The following is a 17,685-nucleotide window of genomic DNA, read 5'->3' as shown; positions in this document are numbered from 1 at the left end:
ATATTATTCATTGTTAAAGTAATAAGCAATCTACAGGTTGAGTGTTATCTCTATTCAAATTCTAATGACATTTTTCGTAGAATTAAAAAAAAATCCTCAAATTCATGTGGTACTGCAGATTAATGTTAATATCCATTTGTATCCCCCGAGTTTAAGTCAATAGAGTAATGACAGGTCTTAGGAAAAATGCTGGTTAAAGAATGAAAGCTGGATTAGAATTAAAAATTGGTTGGACTGGGGTTGTGGCTCAGCAGTAGAGCACTTGCCTAGCATGTGAAAGGCCTTGGGTTTGATTCTCAGCACAACATAAAAATAAATAAACAAAATAAAGGTGTTGTGTACATCTAAAAAATAAATATTTAAAAAAAATTGGCCACAGAAAACTAAGTATTGTTAGGCTGATAAGCACCTTTAAGACTGGAAAGCAACAGACTCCCTCCACCCCAAAAAAGGGAAATTAAAATGCAAAACTACAGTTCCCTGGGCTGGGTTGTGGCTCAGTGATAGAGCACTTGCCTAGCATGTGTGAGGCACTGGGTTCGATCCTCAGCACCACATGTAAATAAATAAAATAAAATAAAGGTCCATCAACAACTAATAAAAATATTTAAAAAAACAAAAACTACAGTTCCCTAATTTCTTGAGCTCTCTTTCTATACTCTATTGTCTCAGTTTCTTTGGTCATAGACTATGTGCCTCTCTACTCTTCAGTCCTCTGCCCCTGCTTCAGCATAAGCTCAGCTTTCAGTCTTCACTTCTTTCTTGAATACATAACTTTCTCTCCCTACAAATTTGCCAACTTATCGATTATTCTCAACATAATTCTTCACAATGACTTCATGATTAGGCACAATGCCCAATACACACAATGATTTAGCAGTATACAAAAATGTCTTAATTTTCTTTTAAAATCAGAATAAAAATGAATGAAATAATAATAAACACATAATAATGTGTCATATTTGTACTTTTATATCAATGCTGTTATAGAACACATTTTTAAAATATTATTATTTAGGAAAGAGCCCAGCAACACAAAAGTTCCTAGGATCCACAGAAGTCGAAATGGACCCTGAATTCTCCTGAGTCATTTCCTGCCCGATTTCTACCTACTCAACACTTGTCCACCTCAGCCTCACAGTTAAGCCCAGAACAGAGGTGATTATATGAGTATTCATTTCTAACCACAATTTATAGTAATAGTTGCATAAGTCACTCGATTTACTAAAAATCATTAACCTGTAGCAGTATAGGGTGAATTTTATTGGTGATATACACCTGAATAAAATTACTTTTGAAAAAGAGTAAAATGGAAAGCTGAAGCATAGGTATATGAAGATACAAAAAGATGAATTTCTAAAATTCAAGTGAAAAAATATACTTGTTTGAGACTCAAAAGTTTATTGACAAAAATATGCTAAAATGATGAGTAATATGTTCAGATATACTTAGTACAAACAATATACAAATATGGGGAAAGGACTGTGGCATCGCAAACAACAATATGTCCTATACATGAAAATAATTATGGTGCTAAAAAACTAACTCACTGTAGCAAGTAATTAAGGGAGCCTGGTTACAATTAAGTTCAGGAAGGATATTAGAACTTCCAAAAGATATTTCTGTGAGCCACAATAGAGGAATAAGAGCAACACAGTAATTGGAACCACATCCCAACCCACTTCCTTGTTGTTTACCAATATCATCTAAGAACACAATTTAGATTCTGACATTAGACAATCTCAAGTGAAAAACTTTAAATCATATTAAGACTAAAAAAATCAAAAGAATTTTATGACAAGGGTTAAAAGTTTATACCCTTGAAACTACAAAAATTTTGATGCCCACTATAAACCACATCCCGGCAGTTGTCATGTCTCCACAATGAACTACTTGAAATGGTTTTGTTGTGGTTGAGGCAATTATCTCTGAGTTAATAATTAGCTACTAGTCAAATCTAGTATAATTTGTATATTGTACACTAGATCACTTTGAAGAGAAGTACAGGATTCATTTTTGTCAGCTGACAAATAATTCATATGTTATCCTATGAAATGCAATCAAAACAAGTAGAAAAGTGTGTTTTTTATCTCTGCATAAAATCAAACTAATTTTCCAGGCAGCTAAAATTATGTACAAATGTTGTGTTTAATGCAGGTGAGCATGTGTATATACATATATATATATATATATACACTAAAAAAGATGGGATAAAGTTTCCTATTATGCTACTATGAAAACTATCTAGAAATAACCCATCTCATTTACACAAAGCACATTTTAATCATTTTGTGGTTTGATTGGTATTTTTTTTTCTTTTTGAATATAAAATGTTATCTCAAATTGAAAGACAAAGTGAAGTTTAAGATTTTTCTGTTATGAAAAGTTAGGGTTGGCTAACACTAGGCAGGACATTGAGAATACCATGGAAAACAAAAACAAACACTGTCCCTAGACTCATGAAACTTAACAGTCTCAAGGATCAACATGGGCAACAAACATACAAATACACAACACACACACAAAAAAATGACTAAAATCTATATCTGTGTATATGTATGCATGAGTGTACACTCACTTGAAGCAGCTCTAGAGGTGATTCCATCCTCCTCCAAATGCTCCCCCACAGAAAAACACTCCACATGGTGAATTTCTAGTTAGATGTTAGAAAATATTTAAACCCTATGATACAACTTTTTTCCACCTTAAATTAATTAACAATTGAAATGTAAAGTAGTCTTATGTAGAGATCAGAAGACTTAAGTAGAGTCCCAATTCCAAGACCTGCTACATAATTTGGGAGACCTGTGCAAAATTTAAAATATAGGTCTCTTGTTTAAAAATTTCTAAGAATTTCAAGACAGTTAAAACAGGACATTTAAACTAAACCCAGACCCTCTATGACTGTACAGGTCACACACCATCAAAACTACATGGCTTCTATACTTATTAGATGTGCTATATTTGTGCAATAATTTAACCTACCTGAGATTTGAGGTGCCTTACACTCTAAAATTAAGAAAGGGAAGAAAAGATTTTCAGCTCCTTCCCATAACAAGCGTTTCTCTGTAAAGGAACAAAACTACTCATTTGAAGAGAGTTCTTTAATCCTTTTATAAAACCATTAAAATTCTAAATGTGACTCAAAGCTGCTGTTAAAAACTCATACATAAGTGTTTCACCTTCAACCATATTGATTTTTTTTTATTTCCATACACCTCCTTAATTTTGCCTAAGAGAAAAAAATCTCCAAAGCAGTGTTCCAAGTTTACTATTTTCCCATGTATGCCATTTAAATCCGAAATTCCCAACTGAGGTCTCTATGTCTAGAAAGTAATTTTTCCCACAGTAAAATGTCTCCTTGCACAAATTAGATATTTTCTTTTTTCTACCCTGAAAAATTATCTATTCAGAATCAACTTCCACATATGGTATAGCATCTGGGTCTGATCCAGTAAAAAGGAGGCAAAATGTCATGTTGAGAATGCATTAACCCTTTCATTTCAACAGTTTAGTATTTAGTACAACATAACTGATAACTGTCTAAACTAGGGGCATTAATCTGGAATTCATTGACAGAATTCTGGAAATTAATTAACTTTAATGAGAAAAGTTATATCTTTATTTTCATAAATCTCTAACAAAAATTTAGCATTTTCTTCAATTATAAATATAGACAACAAAATCACCAGAATATTAGCACTACCTATGACTTTATCACCAATAAATATTATATATATTTTCATATCATATTAGTTATTGCAGATTTCTTGAAATATCATCTATGCTCAACCATGTCTCAATATTGTAATGGTATTAGACCCATTGCTATATCTTCCAGTTAATGTTAGTAAAAATCACGTTATTATAATATAAAAATTATTTTTACATTGAAATATATTGGCTTCCTTTGTAACACTGAGTATCTCATTTTATTAATTAAAAAATATGATTTCAAGATAAGCTCACAAATTTTACCAGACTACCAAAGGGGTCCAAGGCACATAAAAGGTGAAGAAGCTCTAATGAATAGTAGTTACAGACTTCATGTGACAATAAAGTAGGAGAAACTATACCATTGGCTCACAATAGAACTAAAATATTCTAGTAAGAAGTCTTTAAAATTCTACCTCAATAACATCCATATTACAACAAAATCTTTATGGTTTGTTAATTTTAATATGAAAACATGGATCAAAACAGAACAATTTTTGTTATGATTTTCTGTTGCTTCTTTTGCCTGTTGTTTTGCGTTTTCGGTTTTAGTGGGGGTTTTTTGCACATGTAATCATAGGATTTAATATGAAAATGTAACTCAAACACATATTTGTTAACTATTACTGAAAATCTTATTTGAATTGGTACCTGAGATGACAGCAGGTTACAATCAATGAAAAGTCCTCTTCCAGTTTTATATCTTTGTATCAATCCAGCCATAATGGCTCCATATGCATACAGGCCAGTGGCAAGATCAGTCATGGCCACTCCTGGGCGAACTGGATCACCATTCTGATTTGAAAGTTGGATTGAGAAAAATAGAGAAAATTGAAAATTAAAACATTATATTATTCATTAAATATTCTAAGTTTAAATAAAGGAAGTAACTATATATGTATCTCCAGGTTATACAAAGAACTCAAAAAACTTAACACCAAAAAAAACAAATAACTCAATTTAAAAAAATAAATGGGCTAAGGAACTGAACAGACACTTCTCAAGAGAAGGTATAAAATCAATCAACAAATATATTAAAAAATGTTCAACATCTCTAGTAATTACAGAAATTCAAATTAAAACTCTAGTGAGAATCCATCTCACTCCCCTCAGAATGGTAATTATCAAGAATACAAGCAACAGTAAGTGTTGGCAAGGATGTGGGGGAAAAGGTACACTCATACATTTTTGGTAAGACTGCAAATTGATGCAACAATTCTGGAAAGCAGTATGGAGATTCTTTAGAAAATTTGGAATGGAACCACCATTTGTCCCAGCTAACGCACTCTTCAGTCTATACCCAAAAAATTTAAAATCAGCATACTATAGTGATGCAGCCACATGAATATTAATAGCAGCACAATTTACAAAAGCTAAACTGTGGAACCAACCTAGATTCTCTTCAATAGATGAATGGATAAAGAAAATGTGGTATATATAACACAAAGGAATATGACTAAGCCTTAAAGAAGAATGAAATTATGGCATTTGCAGGTAAATGGATGGAGTTGGAGAATATCATGCTAAGCTAAATAAGCCAATCCCAAAACCAAAGGCCAAATGTTTTTTCTGATATGTTGATGATAATGCTGATCCATAATGGGGGCAGGGAAGGGGGGGCAAGGGAAGGGAAAAATGGAGGAACTTTGGATTGGGTGGAGGGGAGTGAAGGGAGGGAAGGGAACATGGGAGTTGCAAAATGGCGGAATGAGATAGACATCATTATCCCAAGTATATACTTGGGATGACTGCATGAATGGTACGACTCTGTATCGTGTACAACCAGAAAAAATGAAAAATTGTACTCCATTTGCATATAATGAATCAAAATGCATTCTGTGGTAATGTATAACTACTTTAAACAAATTTTTAAAAACTATGAAGTATACATGCACATACACAACACACAAACACACTCACAAATAAATCACAAATTACTATTGAGGTATCTATGATGGGAATATATTTATTTTATTGTATATTTAGCACTATATTTCTTTCCCCAATCCTATAACCAAATTATACCAAACCATGAAATAAAAGATTTTTAAAACATATCAGAAGTTCTTCGTTTAATATATTTGACCTTGTTTGTTCTAAACAATAAATAAGTAATTTAATTTGAATTTAAATAAGTTTATCTGTTGGAAAGGAAGGAGTAAAGCAATCCTGTTTTGTTAGTACAAAGCTCTCTCAGAAGTTGGAGAGCTTGACCTAATTTTCTTATGATCAAGCTAATAGTTGGAAAATAACCTAATAGCATTTACTTAAAAAAAAAAAAAAGAAAAGAAAAAAGACTGCTTCTCTATTAAAGACTTTTATCAAGCTACCTCCAGTTTAGGATTACTATGACAAACCTAGAATCTATAGATTTATAGGACATGGGGCATGAGCTAGACAATTATCTGGATATAAAATAAAGATATTTCATGGCCTATAATGCTGCTTTCTATATGAGATAGCCTATATAATTTCTTATATAAAAAAAATCTTCTGCTCTGAACCTGAGAGTTTTATCTATGGTGGTAAGAAAGAATCTGGTTGCCTCTCTCAATATCCAGGAATCTGCTTTACCTGTGCCTCTTAATTGCTTATGTCCTTGAAATTATAAATAAAGGTTGATCCTATTAGCACCACCAATTCATGTAAGTCTATGTAATGATCCAATCTTTGGCTCATATGTAAAAATGTTAGAACTGTGTCTGACACACAGTTAAGTTCTCTATACAAATCACCTATGGACATTATCCACATTATTATCAGTCATTGTTATATCAGACAGTTTCTACTTTGACTCCTTTGAATTTTGCTAAAACTTTCTTTGAAAAAGATATCTTAAAAAAAACTCACATTTCCTAATTTCATCCAGTTGACATTCATAAATATTCTTATTCATTAATTCCACCTGCTATTGAGTCATTTTTAGAAACTATCCTTTCCTGCAGCATATGCATATACAATGTTAATCATCTTACAAGAGTTCTAAATAACGTTAAAAGAAAATAATTGAGACATTGCAGTGGCTAAAAATTTTCCACTCCTTTTCAACAGAATTTCAAGGAAGATACTACCATGAGAACAGGGAATATCTAGCAGCCTTCTATTACTATAGTCAAAACTTGTGATGTAATGGCTTGAATCAGCAAACTTCAAATTTGTTGTTAGAATTTAAGATTATTTAATGTAAAATTGTGAGATATATATTATATATATATGTATGAATTGTAATACATTCCACTGTCATTTATATTTTTTAGAATCAATTTAAAAAATAAATAAACAACATGAGGGTCTCTGTAAGTAAAGGGCAAATTTCAACAAGTTTATGTGTAACTAAGTTGGTTATATGTATGTAGAACAATCAGTTTAAGCTATTTAAAGGTTTTCTCTATGGTCAAATACTAATGTACTGATATAAAACTAAGATTTAATCTATATGTTAACCTGAAAGGTATTTCTTAAAACATTAATTTACTCTTAAAAAAAAGTGAGATAAAAGTTCAAATTTTAGTTTATACACATGTGGTATCTTGCTATAAAATAAATATATTTTATCCTCTTCTCAAATAAGTAGGAAAATTAAGATAATAAATTCGTTAAATAATATTTTAATTTTGTATAACAGGGGATTATATCTGATTAATATAACTACATTATCCAGGATAACAATATGAGATATATAAACATTTAAAAAACAATAATACTAATTATATAAATCATACAAATGAAATAATATATTACCCCCTTATTATAGACAACACTTTCACTGGTAAAAATGACCAAAAGGTCATTCATCACTAATTGAAAGAGATCTACTAACACACTCTAGAATCAGAAATACAAATATATTAAAATAAAACCATGGAAGAAGATCATGCAACTAGCAGCCATAAGAATACTGGAGTAATTATATTCATATCAGAAAGTATATTTTAAATATACTTTAAAACAAAAAATATTAGAGAAAAAGAGGGATATTTCATAATAAGAAAAAAGGCAAGACATTGGGAAGATGTAAAAATTATATATGTATACACTGCACCTATCAACAGAACTGCCAAAGTGACAGTTTTGAAGGTAGAAATAGGCAATTCAAGGATAAATAATAGTAAACTGAAATCAGCAAATTTTAATAGTGGATTAAACAACTAAATAGGATATAAATTAAAAATGACAATATAAACCAACAATATCTAACACAGCTAAAAACAATAAATGAACATTTTTCTCAAATACACATAGAACATTCTCTGGAACAGACCATATCCTACAGAATTAAAAATGCTAAAATAAAATTTTAAGTGAATTCATACAAAATATATTCCCAAATCACAACAGGATGAAATTAAACTAACAGAAGCATATTTGGAACTCAAAAATATGTCAACGGTAAAAAACATATTCCCATAATATCAATGAGTAACAGAGGAAATCACATAAGAAATTTTAGAAAACATTTTGAGATGAATGGAAATAAAACCACAAGATGCTATAACTTATGAAATGCAAATAAAGCAGTGCTTGAGGAAAATGTATCTGCCTATACTAGAAAAGCAAGATCTCAGAACAATAACCTAGTCTTCTACCTTCAGAGGGTGAAAAGGGAGGAACAAACTCTACCCAAAGCAAGAAAAAGGAAGGAAATAATATAGATCAGAGCAAGAAATAATGAAATAAAGAGTAGAAAACCAACAGAAAAATTTTTAAAGTTGATTATTTGAAAAGACCAACAAAATTGACAAAACTTTTAGCTGAATTTTCTAAGTGAAGTGGAGAGGGAGACTTAACTAAAATCAGGAATAAAAGAATATCATTAATGACCTTTCAGCAATAAAAAGGATTACAGGGGGATTATTGAGCAATTGTATGTCAAAAAGTTAGTAACTTAGATGAAATGACAAATTCCTAACAAGACATAAATGTAAAAATTAACAAATAATATATAGAAAAACTGAATGCACAGCTATTAGAAAGATTAAATTAGTAATCAAAAAACTTTCAACAACAAACAAAAAATTCAGGCTTCCCTATCACCACCAATACCAAACATTTAAATAATTAATACTAATTCTTCACAAAATCTTCCAAAAACTCTGGAGAAGGAAACACTTTTCAACTCATTCTTCAGGCTAACATTGTATTGCAACATGATCATCTCAACAGATGCAGAAAAAGCATTTACTAAAAATCAACACTTTTCATAATAAAACACTCAACAGACTAGGAATAGAAATGAACTTATTTAATCTCATAAAGAGCATCTATTTTAAAAAATGCAATTAATACCATTCTTAAAGCTGAAAGATTGAATGCTTTTCCCTAAGATAAGGAGCAAGACAAGTTCATCCACTCTTACCATTATGATTTAACTTTATATTAGAGATTTTAGCTAGTGCAGTTAAAGAAGAAAAATAAATAAAGAAATGAAGATTGCAAAAAGTTAATAAAACCATCTCTGTTTGCAGTGATCATCCTGTATCTAGTAAATCCTAAAGAATCCACTAAGAACCTCTTAGAATTAATAAATCAGTTAGCAAGATTGCAAGACAATACATGAAAGTCTATTGTATTCTACACAAAAGTAATAAACAAGCAAAAAATGAAATTAATAAAATAGTTCCAATTATAATAACATCAAAAAAGAATAAAATACATAGAAGTAAATTTAACAAAAGAGGTACAAATGTATATTCTGATAACTATAAAACATGGTAAAAAGAAGTTAAAAACCTAAATAAATAGAAAGACATATTGTGGTCATGAATCAGAAGACTCAATATTCTTAATACAACAATGCTGGGCTGAGATTGTAGCTCAGTGGTAGAGTGCTTGTCTTGCCCTCGTGAGATCCTGGGTTCAATCCTCAGCACCACATAAAAATAAATAAAGATATTGTATCCACCTATAACTAAAAAAAATTTAAAAAAAAATACAACAATGCTTCCAATGTAATCCCACCTATACAAATCCTAGTTGACATTTTTACAGAAATAAAATCTTATCCTAGAATTCATATGGAAACACCAGGGGAAAAGAGTAGCCAAAATAATCAAGGAAAAGAACAAAGGTGGAGGACTCATTAATATTCCAATATCAAAACTTACTACAAAACTTTTGTAATAAAGGCAATGTGGTACTAGCATAAGATAAATGCATAAATAATAAAAATTTTCAGATTCATATGAAGTTAGTTCTGATAAGCTTACCAAGATAATACAATTGGGAAAGAATGCTCTTTTCAATGATCTTATACACACAAACACACACACACACAAAGACATTCACACATATACACACACTGTTGGTCATAAATATATAAATATATAAATTACTACAACCATTATGAGAACCTATGTCTCAACAAAGCTTAAAAAAGCTAAAAAAGGAATAATCAGATGATACAACAATCCAACTTCTGAGTATCTACCTAAAATATAAGAAATCAGTTTGTCAAAAAAATGTCTTCATTCCCATGTTCACTGCAGCACTACCCACAATAGCCAAGTTATGGACTCCACCTAAGTATCCATCAGCAGATGAATGGATAAAGAAAATGTGATGTACATGCATAATATAATATAATTCAACCTTTAAAAAGAATAAAAGACTGTCATTTTACAATATAGACAGAATTGGAAATCATAATGCTAAGTGAAATAAACCAGGCACAGAAAGATATATACCACATGTTCTCACCTATATGTAGAATCTAAAATAATCAAACACATAAAGCAAAGAGTAGAATGGTGGTTACCAAGGATGAGGGTTAGGGGAAATGAGGAGATGATGGTCAAAGGGCACAAAACTTATTAAATGGGAGGAAGATATTTGTTTCTAAGTTCGGTTGTGTAGCCTGATGAACACAGCTAATAATATAGTATTATACATTTCAAAATTACTAAGAAAATAAATTTTCAAATGTTCTCACCACAAAATAGTATTATGTGCTTGAGGTGATGGATATGTTAACTAGCTTGATTTAATTATTCCACACTATTCTCACAAATTATAACTTTACTTTGTACCCCATAATTTTATACAATTATAAATTGTCAATTCACAATTGAAAAAAAATAAATTAAGCACATAAAAAGTCCTAAACATAAGAGTTAAAACTATAAAACAGAAGAAAACAAAGAGTAACTCTTTATGATATTAGATTTGGCAGTGATTTCTTAGATACAAAACCATACTATGAGACTCCATTATAAATATATTCCTGTCACTGAAGAATTGTCAGCATGCCAACAAAATAAGGAAATGAAAACAAATTACCACTTAGTGAGCAGGAAGCCCCACAGAGAACCACACTGTGGCTGTAAGTGACTAACTATTCCCAGGTGCAACAGAAGAAAATCTGAGAAGGGACTGTATAGATGTGGGATATGGTGCTCCCTTTCCACATCTGGAACTTCAAGGGAGGCCCACTGCTGCAACAACACAAAACAATGTCTCCCTTCCCCTTAATGGTGGAGAAGTGGGACAGTACTGTCTATGTCAACAGGTTTGGGGATTCATCCTCAGAATCCATAGTAAAAATCCATTTAAGGGAAAATTGGTAAATAATTGACCTTGTTTAAACAATATACCCAATAATTACACCATAATTTATTGGAAGAATTGGATTTAAATTTACATGTAGACTTTTAGAAACTGAACTATATTTTTATTTTAATCCTGGAAAATTAATAGAATTTTTATTTTTTCAGAGAAGCTGCTTTAAATGCATTTAAATGTATTTAGAGCCTTTTATCCTTTTACCACTGAGTTATGTCTCCAGTATATTTAGACCTTTTAATTAATATAGCCCCTTTGTAAGAAAATTTTGTGATAATCTTCCCATAAAGCTAAGAGATATGCCCCTCATCAACAAGACAAGAAAAAGAAGAGAGTCTAGTTAGAAAATAAAGCACAATAGTTGCAGTAAAAAGACAAAGTATTAAATAAAAATATTAAAAGTCTTCCTTCATACACACACACACACACACACACACACACACACACACTCACTCACTGTTCTAAATGTTATCTTTTTTTTTCCTCTCCAAATATTACTTGGCCACAAAAAAGAATGACTTTATGACTTTTTCCAATAAAATTTGGAGACTATCAGGCTAACTGGAATAAGCCAAGCTCCCCTCCCCCCGCAAAAAAAGTTGAATGTTCTTTCTGATATGTAGATGCTAACACTTAACAAAGGACAGGGGAAGAATATAAGTTCAGTGGATCAATGTTATCTTCTTATACTCCCTTATCCCCCATTCTTTCATATATTCAAAACTCACTAAAACCTGAACATTAGTAGAAAAACTAATAACATATAAATAAAGTATAAAGTTTTTCTTACTTCTTAGTTTTGACATAGTATTATGGTTTTGTAAAATGTTAGCATTAGAGGAAACAGTGAAAAGTATAGCATGTTATGCTATTTTTACAGCTTTTTATAAGCATAAAACTATTTTATAATTCAAGAGTCAAAAGTTAAACCTGAAATATGTATTTAAAACATAAAATATAATAATATGATGGCAGAAATTTCTTTGGGATTTTATTTTTTTTAATTATGCAATATAGAGAAAAAGGGGTAAAACACACAACTACCCTGTTGTTGCTGCTACTGTTTGTTTCCTTTGCATCACAATTTCCTAAATTATGAATTTAAATTTTTAAAATTATTTCCCAGGCACAAATTAAAACTAACATTTTAAGTCATTTTTCTATATCTCTTCTCATTACTTTCAGACTTTTCCAAATGAAGTAGAAAAGAAAAAGAAAGGAAAAAATTATGTGTTTTTTGAAGTTATTATTTTAAATCTTGTTTTGTTAAAAAGAACACAGAAACTGTAAATCAATTCTGGCTTATGTTCAATAAGGAGTCATTTGAAAACTCATCAAGCATTTTTCTCTTGTTACATTACTCAATCTAATTATTTCATAAAACAACAAAACATTAGAACTTTCTTTTCTTTTTAAGTAGTTGATTTCATTTCCAAAATTAAAAAAAAAATGATCCTTAAATGCATCTGTGTTTCTGTGTTGAGTCCTTCATTATACTAATAAAGTCCACAGAAAATTTTGTTTTTATCCTAAAGCTCATGAAATTATTTTTAATATTTATTTTATAGTTAGACACAATACCTTTATTTCACTCATTTATTTTTAACGTAGTGCTGAGGATCAAACCAGGATCCCACGCATGCGAGACGAGTGTTTTACCGCTGAGCCACAACCCCAGCCCCTCAAGAATTTTTTAATAAACTATTTTCTGAAATGAATTCTTCAATCTCTGGCCAATTGCAGAACATTTGGAAAGCTCCTTGCCTCTGAGTTTTTTCTTAATTATCAAATGTGCATAAGGATAATATCTATTATATCATTTGGTAAGAGAACTAAATAAGAAAATCAGATTAAAAAAACACTTAATGAATGTAAAAATCTGCACAAATGAAATAATAAGGCACTAGCAGCCCTGGGAAAACCATTGAAACCACCTGGCAATAATTCAGGGGAAAGAAACAAAGTAAGAATCTCAATCAAGGTCAGAGAAGAGGGGATGGATTCATGAGATTGGAAGGTTGAACTTCTTTTTATCCACTGATTAGAGGGGGTGAAAAATGAAATTGATATGAGGAAACAATCAAAAGCAAATTAAATCTCTTCATACAAAGGTAACAGATTGATTGTGAAAACCACCATTAGCATGACTGTCACCCTAAGTAGTAAGAAAAACATCTTTAGTAGAAGTGCAAAGGACACATAGGAAACAAAGATCAGAGTATGTTTGAATCAAACAAGGGTTTTAGTACACACAGAACACAGTCGCCACCATCACTGGCTTCATACTTCATGGGTGCAGACTGCAAATACACAGTATCGGAACTTTCTGTTTCAAATACACCATCTACTGGATCCACTAATCAATGCTAGAAATGTGCTGACAATGACATTCACACACAAATTTCCACAAAGAAACATTTCCCCTGCATGAAGTAAATCCCATTTAATGCTGAAACACTGGATTCAAAACTAACTTTCACTGTCTCATCTAATTAACAGGCAAAAGAAAATCTATCACCTGTGCTTCTCAATGACACTAACAGAGTCCTCCAAATTTAATCATTGTTTTAGAACCTGGGAGGATATTATAGTTTAATACACTTATTGGGAGAACTAGAGACAGGAAAGTATATTTGTTGTTTAAAGATCAATCTCTACTACTTATTGTCAAACATATCCCACACAAGATGGAGAAAAGAGTGTTAGCATTGCAGTGCACTAGATGAAGTTAAGCTACACATGGTGGGAAACACCAAGAGAGAAGTTTCATGTTTCACCTTAGACACTGGTACAGTAAGATTTTTTTTCTTCATCATATCCTGAATGCTCAAAATGCCCAGCCCAACCCTTACCCATAAACCTCCAGCTCAACAAAGCATAAGTCAGAGCCAAAAATACAACAAATTTGGTTCCCAGAAAGACAGAAGAGGAAGGAAGGAAGGAAGGAAGGAAGGAAGGAAGGAAGGAAGGAAGGAAGGAGGGAGGGAGGGAGGGAGGGACTATGAAGGCCAGAAGAGACCAAAACCTCTCTAACCTTGGTCCTACATGGACTTACCACATCAAACAGGCAACTTAGTTAACAGTTGAATTTTGATATTCCCTGGACCTCTTATAAATACTTGATTACCAAATATTATCTTCTTTCTAATAAATTACATCTTTCTGTCCTTCCAAACATTTAAAGGCATAACATAGAGGTATTGGACTTATAGATCTATAACATTCTATAGTCTACTCTTTAAACCACTTTCTCTTTACACAGCCCTTAAAAGAAAGCAATCCTTGTTACAGATGAGAAACTAAAGATCAGCTAGATTTTTTTAAATGTGGTAAAATGTTAGAGCCATTTAGTTCAGAAGGCAAGATGATATCCCAAATCAAATGAGCCCAAATCTGCTGCCTCTGCCACTTTGCTGAATTAATTTGCCTGCTTTAATTAAGGTTACATGATCAAGTTTGGACTTAATAAGCCAGTAAGAAGGTATATTCAGGTTCCTTCATTCCTTAATATTTATGTAATACTTCATGTCTTTTCAAAATGCTTTAACATATCCTATCAAATTTAACTCTCATTGGAAAATGCTGTAAGTATCAATATTATCCCCATTTTATAGATTACAAAAGAAATACTTAGACAATAAAGTAACTTGTCAAAGTCACAGAGAACAAACAGCACAAATAGAACTAAAACTCAAGAATTCTGACTCAAAAACTACTTTTCTTTTTGCTACCACCTTTTCTTCACATATTATTTTATTCAATACTTATCATTTTGTGGGGCTGGGGATGTGGTTCAAGTGGAGCGCACTCACCTAGCATGCATGAGGCACTGGATTCGATTCTCAGCACCACATAAAAATAAAAAATAAAAGATATTGTGTCCACCTAAAACTAAAGAAAAAAAATACTTATCATTTTGCCTTTTCAGACAATCAGTAAAGAGCAAAAAATTTTAAATATGTGAGTTGAGTTGTCATCCCTACAACTACTGTCAAGAAATGATCAAGCCCTTATATGGGATGGTTTGTTCTATACAATTTGAGTGAACTGCAAACAATCAAATTTATCTTTGGAGAAACATGTTCTATACTACTTAGAAAAATGTAAACCAAAACATTTTCAGAAAATAACTGAGAAATTTCATTCATTGGGAGCCTACTACATTAAAAATATCCAAAACTAAAATTTTCAAGAATTCCTTAAATACATTAGTTAATTACACTATTTTCTTGTCTAGTGACTAAAAACCATCTAAATCATTTTGACTTAGCTCCCACAGTTTGATGCCTAAAATATCATGTAGTCTGGCTGTCCTCATGAGTTTAAATAGGGTAAGACTGGGAGAAAATGGAATGGAAGGTTAGGGAATGTGATATTTTAAGGGAGGGACTAAGAAATAGTTTAAAAATTTATTTTACTTCTGTTCATACTGTTTCTCAACAAAGCGTCCAAGTCACAGTTTCAGTATGGTAGCTTTCTGTGCTGTGGGTCAAAGCAACAAAAACAAATCTGAAAGCCAATGGCTCTAAATTATGAAACAAAACAATATTCATATTCACATTATTCATATCTATAAATATGCCATCCCATATTTAACAGGCCTCCTCTGAACTCTGTAAAAAATCTCAAACGGTCCTTTGGTCCAACACTCTGTCTTTAGCTGATAAATTTCTAAATCTTCTAGGAGAGATGCATATTCCTCTCTCTTTAGAGATTCCAGTTCTCTCAGGATGCTCTAGTAAGGTGAAAGTTCAGAGCTAGCATTGTTCTCCAGGTGCTTATCTACATATTAGCTCACTTAACCTTAATGTATCTTTTAGTATATGCCTTAGTATTCTTTAAAAAATAATTGAGGCTCAGCGACTTTTTAAAAAATATTCTTTTTAGTTGCAGATGGACATAATACCTTTATTTTATTTGGGTTTTCATTTGTTTTATATGGTGCTGAGGATCAAACCCAGGGCCTCACACATGCAAGGCAAGCACTCTACACTGAGCCACAACCCAGCCTCAAGGCTCAAAAACTTTGAGAGAGATTTTCTCAAAGTCCAGGATCTTCCCACTCCACCATGCTGATAAAAACTACATGATCTGTTTCTCTGTACATCACTGTGCTCATTATTCTAGTGGTCAAAAAGTTCCCCATTCAGCTAATTAAAACCTCTTCTCTGATGTGAGCTGATTTTTCTCTTGTTTGTTGTTCTACGAATAATAAAAATAATTATTACACTTCTCCATCAAAACAGAGAAAAACAGAAATAATTTCCTTGCCTTAATCAGTGTAAACAAGTCCAATTACTATAGGCTTTCATTGAAGAAACTATTTTATATCCGTGAGACAGTTTGGGTTATTCAATTCATTATCTTCTTGGATTACAAAATTTTTTTTTAAAGTATGATAACCCAGAGTGAATATAACACTCTCAGAAGTAACCATTTGCTTAGGGGGGGAAAAGTGTATGTGGGAATGGTTACTTCTTTCATAAGATTCAGAAAGAAAAACCATCATATAGGAATTATTAACTTATTTAAATGCTTTTTAATCCTTCCCTCAAACTGAATATTAACAATTATACCTTATTTTTCTCTAATATGCACAAACCAGAAATAAAATATTTACATATTCTGAGTATGAAGTTTAGATTAAATGGTCTCCCAGTTAAAAAGACTCCTTTTCTTTCTAAATGTGTACCTTAAATAACTCTAGAAGGAATCTCAAACTATGGCTACCATGTAACAGCCTCTTATTATCAAACTGAAGTTGAATTCTTCCAGGATCAACTAAAAGTTCCAAATTCATAACAAATAATCAATGAGCACCAAATCATAGTGGATCTGTGTTATACTCCAGGGATACAAAGGAAATATCCCAAAGACCTTCTCCCTGAATCAGACCACTTATTTCTAAAGAAGGCACACAGGCATACAATTAGCAGCATAAATCAAATTATACAGGAGCAAGAAAAGAAGCAGCAAAATATGCCTAAGAAAGCTAAAAGGAGAAAAGTCATAAGGGATGAACAGAACTCCTGCATACTCTGTAATGCATTCAATAAGCACTACCCCATTTTAAAAGAAGAAATTTAGATTTGCAAGCCCATCTCATACATGAAGGATGTTTACCAACTCTTCTCCAAGCACAAAATGCTAATAAAACTTGTCCCATGGGCTGGGATTGTGGCTTAGTGTTAGAACGCTCACCTAGCACATGCAAGGTCCTGGATTCAATCCTCAGTATCACACAAAATAAATAAATAAATAAGGGTATTGTGCCCAAGTACAACTAAAAAATAAATATTAAAAAAAAATTGTCCCACACATTCATTTTAAAACTCATCAGGAGTTTTCCTACCCCAGATGTAAACCATTACTAACCTAGAATACTTCAAGCTCAGAACTCACATAGTAAAGAGA

General features: G+C 31.6%; 1 protein-coding gene across 3 annotated transcripts in view; it reads right to left on the bottom strand.

Moving 5' to 3' along the window:
* Positions 1–17,685, bottom strand: part of Sugct (succinyl-CoA:glutarate-CoA transferase) — a 694,998-nt gene that overhangs the window by 547,448 nt on the left and 129,865 nt on the right. For all 3 annotated transcript variants that reach the window (XM_076864086.2, XM_076864094.2, XM_076864102.2), the window contains exon 8: positions 4,366–4,509. In XM_076864086.2, coding sequence (XP_076720201.2) covers positions 4,366–4,509 — 144 coding nt within the window. The remainder of the gene's footprint in view (positions 1–4,365; positions 4,510–17,685) is intronic.

This window comes from Callospermophilus lateralis, chromosome 1 (genome assembly GCF_048772815.1).
Source record: "Callospermophilus lateralis isolate mCalLat2 chromosome 1, mCalLat2.hap1, whole genome shotgun sequence".
Classification (NCBI taxonomy): domain Eukaryota; kingdom Metazoa; phylum Chordata; class Mammalia; order Rodentia; family Sciuridae; genus Callospermophilus; species Callospermophilus lateralis.
Note: the sequence above shows the minus strand (reverse complement) of the source record. Positions and strands in the feature narration are given on the sequence as shown.